General features: G+C 41.0%; 1 protein-coding gene across 2 annotated transcripts in view; it reads left to right on the forward strand.

Annotated features, from left to right (window-relative positions):
* The window catches only part of Ldlrad4 (low density lipoprotein receptor class A domain containing 4), a 347,246-nt gene that overhangs the window by 142,706 nt on the left and 192,401 nt on the right, over positions 1-12,139 (forward strand). For both annotated transcript variants that reach the window (XM_042683674.1, XM_042683673.1), the window contains exon 3: positions 589-729. In XM_042683674.1, coding sequence (XP_042539608.1) covers positions 589-729 — 141 coding nt within the window. The remainder of the gene's footprint in view (positions 1-588; positions 730-12,139) is intronic.

Here is a 12,139-nt window from a genome sequence, read left to right on the forward strand (position 1 = left end):
TGCTGGGATTTGGATGTGGGCTGTATACTATTTTTATTTCTCACCATTGGCATAAATGCTCCTTAGGTAGAACACATTATTTTCTCATGTTTTACATTAAAAATCAATGTTACCCATGCTGTGATTAAAACTGCTTTTTCTTAGGCACGAGAGGAATGAATATCAGAATGGTTTAAGGAGTTTTCCCAGAATTTTAGAACAGGTAAAATTTCTGAGCCTCCCTTATCAAGCTGGAGTTGCTAGGTGCCTCTGTCATTGCTTCTCTATCCTGGGAGGTGTGGAAAACTGCCAAGGTAGTTTTCAAGCAGAATGATAGAATACTGCATCTATGGCTTGCAGTGCAGACCCTAGAAAGGAACTGCATTTCTCAGTTTTCAGAGTACCCCTGCAAATTGCATGAGCATCTTATATATTTCAAAGAAGAAAGGACCTTTTCAGATAGCCCTTCTCTTAGTTTAGTTTCTTGAGATCTCCAGATAATCTCAGTTCCCATGGCCTACAAATGTGTGGAAGAAGCAGAAAACAGTAACAACTCAAGAGCACCAAGCTGGCATTGACTGCTCCATGCTTTGTATTGTACTTTTTCAGAGTGCAAATTCACCTGCACCAGCGGTAAATGCTTGTATCTTGGTTCACTGGTCTGTAACCAACAGAATGACTGCGGGGACAACAGTGATGAAGAAAACTGTCTCCTAGTGACTGAGCATCCACCTCCAGGAATCTTCAACTGTAAGTCCTCAACTCATTTTGGTGACATTATGTCAGGTGGTGTTTTTAAGATGGATAGGTGGTGGTGGGGTTGTTGGACTATGGAAGGGATGTTGTTTTCTGGTCAAAGGCACTTGTATTTCACAAAAGAAATGTGTTCTTTTTAGGATAAAAAGCAGAAGTATAATAGTAGGAAATGATAGCTTATTTTAAATGGCCAGTGGCTTTGTTTTGTTTGATGCCTATCTGAGAAGTACTGGTTAATTCCAAGAAGTCACCTAGTGTTACAGAATTATTTTACAATGTATCACTTCAGAAGCAATTTTAAATGGGAAATGATAGATATGCAAAGAGTCCATAATTAATTAGGAAAATAGAAAAAAATTATGAGACTTCTAAAGGTTCTAATCACGTGCTTCTGTTTGGTTGCAAAACAACTTGTATGAGATATTTATATGTATTAATTCCCAAGGCTGAGGCTTTGAGCATTTCATGCATTTGAAGAAGTAAAAGCAAGTTGAAATCCATTGGGTTTTGAACTCATGGTTTTATGACAAAGGAGGAAAAAGGATGCAATTTAGGACAAGTAGCTTATTTTCTATCCTTCCTTGGGCCAGGTGTAGTGGGTTGAAGGTGAGAACCTTTTTGCAGCAGCACACCTACAGGGAGAATGTTTTTCATACTGACTTTTGCTGTGCCTTAGAGAAGTATCCTCAAGGCCCAAGTGTTTGGTCCCCAAAGTGCTAATGGGAGGTGGTGGAACCTTTCAGAGGTAAGGTGCAGTTGAGGGTCTTCTGGTCATATGATGGCATGCCATTGGAAAAGGCATCGTTTTTTCTCTGTTTCCCTTGGATCCCTGGCTGTCAGGAGGTGAGCAGCTTTGTCCCACCACACGTGCCCCACTGTGACTTGCTGTCTTGCTATAGGGCCAATTGACCAAGGACTGAAGCCTCCGAAACGGCAGCAAAGTAAACCTTTCTTCTCTTCAGGTTAACTTATCTCAACCTTAGTCTTGTTACAGTGATAGAAAACTGACCAACTTCTTCATGGGGTCTTCTTACTAAAATTATTTCATGATACCATTAACTTCTCTCCTTGCTTTTAATGAGATTATTTTCAGACATTATACTCTATATAGATTAAAACATTTTTTTGTATTTGGATATTATTTTATTTTCATAAACACAGAAGGCAAACTTCAGACTTTGACCATTATGTGAACAACTGGTTAATCTCGATTTCTACAAAGAAATTACTTGTCATAAATGAAAATGTAATTTGGAAAATTATTTTTGTACATATTTTTTATTGTAAAAATGCTGTACAGAGGGGTTAACAGTTGCATGAGCAAGGTAATGAGTAGATTTCCTATTGAGTATTGTTGCCTCCTCCTTTGTTTTCCCCCTACCATCCCTTCCCTCCCATCTCTACAACTAGCCCCCCCCTCCACTGAAGTTGTAAAGTTCATTTTCAACATAATGTTTTGTACATCTCATTGTTACAATGGATCAGCCTGTATCCTTATTTAAGGATTTTGTTTTTTCCCCTCCCCTCCCCAAATTAGAGAAGTGTATATGCAAGATGCAGGGCAACGACTAAAACATTTTTGCTATGGAAATTATACTGCATAATTACTAATATTGCAAATGTGCAACTGGGAAAAGATTTAAGAACAAAAGCTATTTTCTTTATTAGTACTGTGTTTTAATATTGGGAAAAGCTACATATTACGTAATTAAAAATTACTGTACGATAGTGAACTTTAAGTCTGCTATTTAGATACTTGCTAAATTCAAGAATCTAAGAATATTGTTTCCTCAAGAATTTTTGTTGTGTCCATTTGCATTTTCTTATACTGAGTGTTTTTCAAGACCCATGTCTATTTACTGAGATGACATTTCTCAAAGATATTGCTTTCCTGGTATTCATTAGCTTATGTTTTCTCAGACTGTGTTTGTGTGGGAGCTTTTGTGTAATACAGCTGGACTCCCATAGGTGTAATCTGGCCAGTGGCTTCTGCATCTCTAGGTCTGGACCATCTCAGCGCTCTTGCACTCTAATGTTGTGAGTGTACTAGAACCAACGTGTGGAGAGGACCCATGAGAGGAGAGTGAGAGGTCATGGAAATGAGGAACTGGGAGCAGGGTGGGAAGGACTAACAGGTAGCATGCCAGCAGGCCAGGACATAGAAGAATCCTTCTTATGTGCCTTTCCTCTGAACGGGACCATGTTCATGAGCTCCACCACTAAAACGTAAGATATCCTTAGGATATGCCTTCTTCTAGCCAGATGGCTAGGCAAGGGTCCTGGTCCTGACACTTCCCTCCTTGCTACAGTGCCCTCATCAGCACAGTTGAGCGCCAGAATCATTTCTGGGAATACTACCTGGGACAGCTATACCCCAGCCAAGGGCGTCTGGTAAGGAGAGCAACAACATAAAGGGTGTTTGTTGTGTTGGTTCTCCAGACTTGAGAAACAGCAAACAAAAACATGATAAACTATGAAGAGACTACTATGATCATCTGTGGTACCTCAACTGAAATCGAGAGTTCTGTGTGGAAAGTAAGCAGCCAAACTTCTCTGTGCTGCAGTCTTTCACTGACTGTCTTAAAGATAATTCTTCTTTACTTTATGGTTTTTCCATTAAGGTCTTCCTGCTTCTTTTCCTTTCTAGTTCCTTCTCCTTTCACCCCTTCTTTTTCTCATCATTATTCTTTGCTAGTTTTAAAAGCATATCTCCAGATAGCTTTCCCACTCACTAAAACTGCAAATGCTTTAATTCTGTTTAAAGCTAGGCAAAGCAGGTAAATCTATAGATGGAAATTTGCCTTCCCAGAGAAATTTAAGATCCTATTGGCAAAGTATTGATGTCTACTTTACAAATATAATTAGAACCTGTCTTTAGAGCTAAAATGAAAGAGCTAAAATGAACTCTCTTTTAAGAAAGTTGGAGATTCAGGAGTCAGAATACCAAAAGGGCAAGATCATGACTGTTGCTTCAGGACAGATTGTGTTCAAGTTTTAGCATAAGGAAGTGACTGAACCCCTATAAGGCTTATACTCTGATACCTGTAAAATGGGAATGATTTTTGTTATCTAAGGTTGTTAGGATGAGTTAAATAAAATATATTAAAAGTACAGCCCATATAAAATCATATCATAATCATTCTCCTCCCTTCGTCCATCCATTGCTTGGCCATTTCTTGGGATTGTGAGTCACTCTGACTTTCTATCATCTGTTTTTGATGTCAGGGCTACACTTCATATGTAACAGAAGTTTGAAAGCATCCAAAAGTAAATGCATTTGTAAAGGTACTGGATATTTTCTACTAATTCTGTTCTCTTAGGGAGTTACCATAGAAAGTGTGCCATGTGAAGGTGGCTTGTGACCTGGCTGGTGACTGCTCCTAGGGGGCTCCCTCCCTAGGCTCTCTCAAAGCATCAAGAAGAGGTAGGCCTATTTGTTACCTGGAGAACAGCTTGTGGGGCTGGTCTTTTCCCTGCTTTTAGGGTATACAGCTTCACAATCAGTGATGTCTGGAGGATGGTCTAACATAGAGTGAATGTATATCCTCTGCTGTATGTCATGCCCAGAAAGTGTATAGAGTAAATAAGAAATATTTTTACTTTTGTAACACAAAGCTTAGAGGCTTTCCACATGTCAGTGAAGTTTTAATAGGTGATATGTGTTTTTATTGGATCACCTGCAGTGCATTTTTACAGCTGAAGGACAATGTCCCTTTCATTGACTAATAACTCTGTTAATAAGCTTCCCCTTCCTCTCTACCTTGAAGAAATTAAACTATGATAGGAATTCTTGTCTATAAAATTCTGTATCCAGAAAACAGTGCTTCCTTTCTGTTCCTGTTTAAGAACAGAGTTGGTTTGTTTGAACCTATTTTGTTCTCTTTAAAGGAAATATTCAATGTTATGATATTTGAGTGCCCTTAAGTTGAAGCAAGGTAGAATCTTTTGGATTTCTAAGTGAGCTAGAATCACTTCTTTGTGTCATTGGCTTTGTACCAAGGCTCAGATGTCTTGGTCTCTCATTTGTCTCTCATTTGATTGTTTGCTGAGCTTTAATATGAATTAAAGTTAGAAGGAAATCTCACTGTTATTCATAGTCAACAGAACTAATAACCACAGAAGCCCTATAGTAACTGTAAGTAGCTTTTACCTTCAGAAAGTGTTTTTGGAACCTAGATCTAGGCCCATCTGGTTTCATCTGCTTCTCTACCTGCTCCTTACCATGGCCAGAGATCTACTGACTGAGGCTGACTTTTTTTACTATGAGCCCCAAGGGGTTTTGCACAGATGTTGAATGCTGGGTTAGCATTGACTATCTCCCAGGAGAGTTTCTGTATGCATCTTTCTATTGAAGAGACAATATGCTGTCTGAATAAATTCCAAGCTTTTCTCATATCAGTTCTTTAGCTGCTTTATCAAAATACTATACTTCTGAGTACTAAGTATATAAATAAAATCATTTGTTAAGTACCTTGTTTAGTCACTGTGCCAGGCATTATGCGGAGGTAGGAGGTTTGGAGAGTGGATGAAGGGAAGTATAGGCCCTGTTGTCAAGGTGATGTCAGGGATCTCAGATTCACTCATACAAAGTAACTAAACATGTATACAAGGTTGAGGGCTGGCTGGTTCCCAGCAGTTTGTGGTTCAGAAGTATGGAGAAAATCATGCTTACTGGACCAGTAGTACTAGTCACTTCAGGGAGGAGGCATACTGGATGGGTAGAGGAGACTAAGTGTCAGATCCTGGAACAGGATGAATATGAAAGAGCAGTAAATGTAATGCTGTTCTGGAATTTGAGCAATGATTTTTTTTTTTTGGTTATGAGGCTGAACTCAGGGCCTGAGCTCTGTCCCTGAGCTTTTGTGCTGAAGGCTAGCACCACTTTGAGCCACAGTACCACTTCTGTTTTTTTGGTGGTTAATTGGAGATAAGAGTCTCATAGACTTTCCTGCCTGAACTGGCTTCAAATCATGATCTTCAGATTTCAGCCTCCTGTGTAGCGAGGATTAGAGGCATGAGCCACTGGTGCCTGGCCTGGGTAACAACTCTTAATTTGACAGCTGAGGCTGCCGGGACTGGGACAGCATGAGATAGAGTTCAAAAATGGGTTGGGCCCAGAGAGGAGTTAGCATGTAATGCTACACCTACTATATAGGTCTGTTTTGTTCTGGGAGCCTGATACTGACATCACTGTTCCCAGCTCTCCTCAGTGAGCTCCCTGCCTCACCATTTCTGCTTAGCTGGAGTTTCCTACTGAACTACATTTTCAAAGCCCCAGTACACATGTTGGTCGGGAGATCAGAGTTTATTTGACTTTCCAGAAACAATAGTCTATGCAGTTTGAAAAGAGCTATGTACTTTGAAAGTCTTGCAAGAACAGATGTTTCTTAAGCAATCTCTGCTGAAGAATTCATGCCACTGGACCTGCGGAGGAAGCTCAGACCTGAAAGGAAGCCAGATGTCAACAGGAACAACTTTTACTTTCAGCTTCAACAAAATTTCCAATTAACTGAGAGAATCTGATTCAAGGAAAGTAGGATAGTTCCCATCCTTACTGGAGGTAGAAGGTGCTTCTTTCCCTGTAGGTGTCCTTATAAAACTTAGTTTAAAAAATCAAATGAACTAAAGTCAATGAAGGGTACTCAATTAAGTCAAGATTTTAACTTTAGGACTTTTTCAGAGAGAAATTCCTCCCATCAAGGCCATTTAGGATATTAACCAAATAAGATAAAATTCAACATATTAAATCTGAGCCAATGGCCTTTCCTGCCAAACCAGCTCTTATTACCTTCTACACCCCCCAAAAGGAGCTGGCACCTTATTTGTCACCTGTTCTAAACATCAGTCACTAATCTCTACTGTACCTAAAGATGGTAATTTCCCACCTTCTATGTATTTTGTTTATGAGCTTTGGTACCAGATTCATAATCATATAGAAAACCTATTCACATCTGGAGCTCACAACTACAGGACCTGCATTTTTCTCTAATTATTTCAGTAAGCATGAACAATAACAGTTCTCTAATGTCTTGAAATATCTTGTTATAATGCATATTCTCCAGTTGTCCTATAAATGTGTATTTTGATTTATTCTGTTTACAAGTTGTTTTAATAAGGATCCAGAGAAGTTCCAAGTATTGTCATGGGTCAATATGTTCCTTAATTTTTGTTGTTGTTGTTGGTGGTCATGGGGCTTGAACTCTGGGCCTGAGCGCTGTCCATCAGCTCTTCAGCTCAAGGCTAACGCTCTACCACTCTAGCCCCAGTACCACTTTCAATTTTCTGGTGGTTTATTGGAGATAAGAGTTTCATAGCTTTTCCTTCCTGGGCCGGCTTTGAACCACAATCTTCAGATTGCAGCCTCCTGAAGCTAGAATTATAGGCATGAGCCACCAGTGCCCAGCTCTTCCTTAATGTTTTTACTCTGTTTCCTCTTATACCTAGCATTTCCTTCCTTTCCTCTCTCCTTCTGCCTCCTCTGTTTCCCCCTCCTTTTCCTCCATCTGTAAGTTTTGGTGAGTAGGTGTATGTGTTTGTTCTGCAGACATACATGGGCACTCAGGATTTTCCTGACTGCTTTCCCATGACATTGGTGAGTATGCTCATCCTGTCTCTCGGTAGGTAAGTCTAGAGAATTGGAAAGATTAAGGTATGAATGTTGTTCATCAGCAGGCACATTGTGTCTGGTTGTCTTTCTATGATGTTATCAGTCATTATGAGTTCCTCATAATGCTCTTTTTTGCCCAGTTAATTAGTGGAAATACTTCTATAAGGAGAAGCATCCCATCAATAGTTTGATCACTGTGCAGTATATATTATATAGGATTTAAGAATCAGTAGTTTCCTATTGATCCTTTAGACATAACCAGTGGGATTTTTAATTTGTCATTACAAATTGCTGGATTAAAAATGAGCTCAGAACTTACTTGAGTCATCAACTCTGTTCTCATCCCTTGGTTTGGGGGTAGGCTAAGCTCAACGTGCCTTTGTTACAGCACCTGGAAGTCATGTGGTTACGACCTCACAGCTGTGCATGGTATCTTGATTTCTTTTCCTCTATTCCTTCTCAGCTTATTCCTGCCCTTTGTTCTTGACTGCTTACTGACACCTTCCTGAAGTACTCTCTTACCACCTTATTCATGCTGAGCCCACCTACAGACCAGCCATGTACTCCTCTCTCTCCCCTACTCTTCTGGCTGCTCCAGGCCTCACATTGTGGTTGGGCTGAGCCTGGTCTCCATTCAGGTCCTGACCTCAGTACCCCTGAGAATCAGCTTCCCAGTCAGACCTCTGCATATTCTTTTTCCACTGTGTCCATCTGACCTGGTCACCTTGACTCTTCAGCCTGGTTTCTGGTCCTGTCCTAGACCCACATGCTTCCTGAACTTCCTTCTTTGACTTCAGGGCTCTCTGAGCTTCTTCCAGGGATCACCTGTTCACTGCCAGATCTGTGAACATATCTTCCCATTTCTTCTTTAGACTTCTCTCTAAAGCATACAAAGTTAGTCAGTCCATTTGTGAGGTGGTCTGCTCCTGTGGGATCACTGGAGCTGTACATCACTGGTTTCTTAGATAGCCATGGTTTTCCTTCTCTGTGGTAGCTCCTTGACCTCCAGGGGCCAGTCTTGGTCCCTAGTCTCATTTTTGCCTCCCATCTCCTTAACTCTAGCTCAGACTGATCCATCCAGCTTCCCAGAAGACTTCTTACAAGCCTTCCAAACTCTGAACTTCAGGTGCTTGAACTATACATTCTTCCTTCCAGTGGAGGGAGAGGCCAGGCTTTCTATTGATGTTTTCTGTCTTGGTGTTTTGATCATCTTCCAGTTACCAAGTTGGTCACTCTTCCTAACTATATCTCAAACCGGAAATACTTTTTCCTTCTTGGAACCCTGTAGTACTTTGTGCTTCTCTCAAGGGCTGTCAGTGTAATTTCCACAGGATACCAAGCTCTTTGCAGGTGGGGACTCTGCTTATATTTTGTCAGTCCTAATGCTTCTGCCAGAGCTTTGATTGTGCATAGTAGGCACTTTAAAAGTAGCCTTCATACCAAGTAGGCACTTTAAAAGTAGCCTTCTATCAAGTATCCTGTAGGCATGGCTTTCAGAAGCCTATGCCTATAAGGTTTCTGTCAGAGCCTTAGCCTACACATAACATGGACAATGTATGGTATATGGCCTAGGAAGTATTTACTGAGGAAGTAGATGAATGATCACTTTAGAAAACTCTGACTAGGGAATGAATGAATTTTTATTTGTATGGCCTAGTATCTGCCTAATAGGACTGGAGATTGAAAATCTCTATACTATTCTGGCAGCTTGTGTGATAGAAAAAGAAAGAGATGACATAAGGTCTATCCCTCTACTCCCCAAATTATCATTAAATGTATATCTGCTTACCCATAGACACCCAAACTAACCAAAGAATAAGTCTACTCTGGTATAAATATTATTAGACCAACAACTTGGTAGATTTTGTGCTTTATAACTGGTTAATGTTTCTCAGTCTAGCAACTTTTTGAAGGATAGATTTGTGTTTCTGAATATCCATATTCTGGGCCCACAAGAAATGTTAAATGCTTCTCACTGGGCCTAAAGAAGCATGGCTGTGTATGTATAAGTGCTATGTGCATGCACACATGTGGGTCTGTGTCTGTCACAGTACATAGTAAAAACTTGTACATGCATAAGTGGTTCATGTGTGCTGTGGTGTGTTTATAAATAGATGGGTGTGCAAGAATGCTTGTGGGGTATCTTACTGGTGTATGGTGTGTAGTCTTGGTTGCTTGATTAGTTCAACTGGAGTATCCCTTACATCCTGGGTTTCACAGAGCTACTAGAAGAACACTTTTCTATGGAAACAGTAAGACAGACACCAGCATAAACAATTAGGAGGCCCTAGGATTTAGTTTAAACACCGAGGTACACTATCAAATTCTGACTTGCAGTTGTGGCATTATCACTTGTGTGGCTTTTGACAGCTGCTTAGCGCTTTGTATCTTAACGTCCTTCCCCTTCCTTTCCCTTTGTTCCCCTTGCCCCCCCCTTCCCTTTGCCCTTTCTCTCTTCCTTATACTGCATTGAACTTAGGACCTGGAGCTTTTTAGGCAGGCACTCTACTAGCAGGTCATGCCTCCAGCCCTATACCTTGATTTTCTGATTTACAAAATGATGATTATAATATTGGTATCTTTCTCAAAGTGTAGTTCTAAGGATTTAAATCAATTAGAAGAGAGCCTGGAATGTAGTCAATGATAAATATTATTTACCTGAACATTTTGCAGCTTCCTGGAATAGGGTTGAGGCAGGAAGGGAGCTGTCATGTGCTGAGTACCAGCTGTTTATGTGCTTCACCTCATTTGGAAAGATTCTAGAAAGATTTCAGTAAGAATACAGTGCTCAGAGAGGTTAGGTAATTTATTCCATCACATGGCCAGAATATGCTACTGCTGGGATATTGAACTCAACTGTGGTTTTGTTTTTCCCTTTTTTACTCCACTTCTAGTATTTTTCTAGTAAGCTAGGGATTTGTTCATCTGTTCTTTGTAAGGTTTGGGGGAAGTAGAGATCAAGCGATCTACTGTTTTGAGTGGCCAAGAAAGGAGTGCTCCAAGAGAAGCTGTTTATTTTAATTAATATATAGATGTGATAATCTTGGTTTCATGTGGACTTTTCAAATAGATATGCAAAATTGACCTAGAGTGCTAGTGTATCAGTGGTCAGTGATGTTGTTGAATTCCTTGGGGTTTCTTCTCCCAACCGGTCAGTTGTCTATTCTGGGATTCTGTGCATTGGTGTTCTATTTATGTGGCCTGGAGGATGTCAGCTCCCTTCTGTTTCGTCTGTCTCATCAGGAAATGCCCTGTTATGATAAGATAGTGTGTAGCTCTGGCACAGTGAGCTATTGTTCTCCACCTTTACCTGCCACGAGCACCAAACACTCACCTCAGGCAGGCAAGAGCTCTCAGCTCCGGACCTGTAATATTTTCTGGCAATTGTAATGCACTCTGTATCCCATCCTGACTCTTGGAGCTGTGCCAGTGTAGGGTTGGTACCTACCTGTCTCCTGCTCCCAATGGCAGAGGCCATGGATGAGGGTCTACCAGTACGTTTTGTTGTCCCTGATCATAGTTCCATTAGGATGTGAAGCTTCTGTATGCTTAATACTTAATTGTGGCTTGCCTTAGTTTTGGCAGGCAGAGATCCCACGCAATGAGTCATGTTCTTCCTCAGAGCAGTATTTTTTGACAGAGATTTTTGCCTTCTCTTTCAACTTAAGAAAAAGTCTAAACCATGGCAAAACAATTATTGACTTGTGTGAAAATAAGCCAAGATGATATTTAAAGCCATGTGAGGAGAGAGAGGAGGAGGCTGTGCGTCTGTCTGGGCTGGCTTGGGAGCTGTGCTGGGTCAGGTTGCCTTAGGTTGTCACTGGCAACAAGCCTCCACCTGGGCGCTTGGAGTGGGGGTGGGTGTGGGGGGGGGAGACTGGCAGCCTACTTCCCCTACCCTGCCTTTTTTGTTTGCTGCCTTTGTTTCTCTGAGACAGTTTTCCAATCAATTAAAAGCTTGTAGGGTCTTGAACAGTAATTCTGCCTTTTCAAATAAACAAAGGCACAGAACAAATGGGAGGGAAAGTTTTAATAAACGTTAGACATCATTTCCTCCTGCTGTGACACTAAATTTACTCAGATAAAAACAACCTCTTAGATTTACATTTTGATTCTGTTACTGCTTTCATGTGTGCAGGGCTGTCCCACTTCAGATGAAATTTATCCACTTCTTTAAATATTTAGTAGTCTAGCGTGGATGTTAATGAAAGTCTGGTGGTGCTATTTTGAGAATTGCAACAATGATAGTAATTTTCAGTGTCAGATTCCTGCTTCGCAAAGGGAAAGAGGCATGGGAGGAGGAGAAGGGAAAATGGTTTCAGTTCTAATGGAGTTTGCCATTGCTGGCCGTGCCAGACAGATGGGTCATGAATACTGTCTAGACGCTCTCTGCCTGACGAAGCCCTGGTCTCTAAGGACACCAGTGAGACGCCAGCTTAAGTAACTGGGGAAAGTCAGGGCAAGCTCTCCTGTAATCAGATAGAAATCAATGCCAATCCTGCTTCCTGGGGGAGACGGGGGGGGGGGGGTTGGCGGGAGGTGATATGGGGAGGGGGTGTTAAGAGGCAAGGCCCTCTGTTACTGATCCATTTTAGTGCAAACTTGACAATTATTGGGCATTAGAGAGAACGTGAAAGGACAGTTGTAGTATGATAATGCCATTGATTTAAACTGTACACCTCCACAGAATGTACTGATAGAATTCAGACATAGTCTTCAAAGGCTAGAGAGAGGCTATGAAGTGGGGGACATCATTTAGTGCTGTTAAAGCAGGTTTACAGGTGACCTATGATAATT

The sequence above is a fragment of the Dipodomys spectabilis genome, unplaced genomic scaffold (assembly GCF_019054845.1).
Source record: "Dipodomys spectabilis isolate Male_0828 unplaced genomic scaffold, ASM1905484v1 ptg000083l, whole genome shotgun sequence".
Lineage (NCBI taxonomy): Eukaryota > Metazoa > Chordata > Mammalia > Rodentia > Heteromyidae > Dipodomys > Dipodomys spectabilis.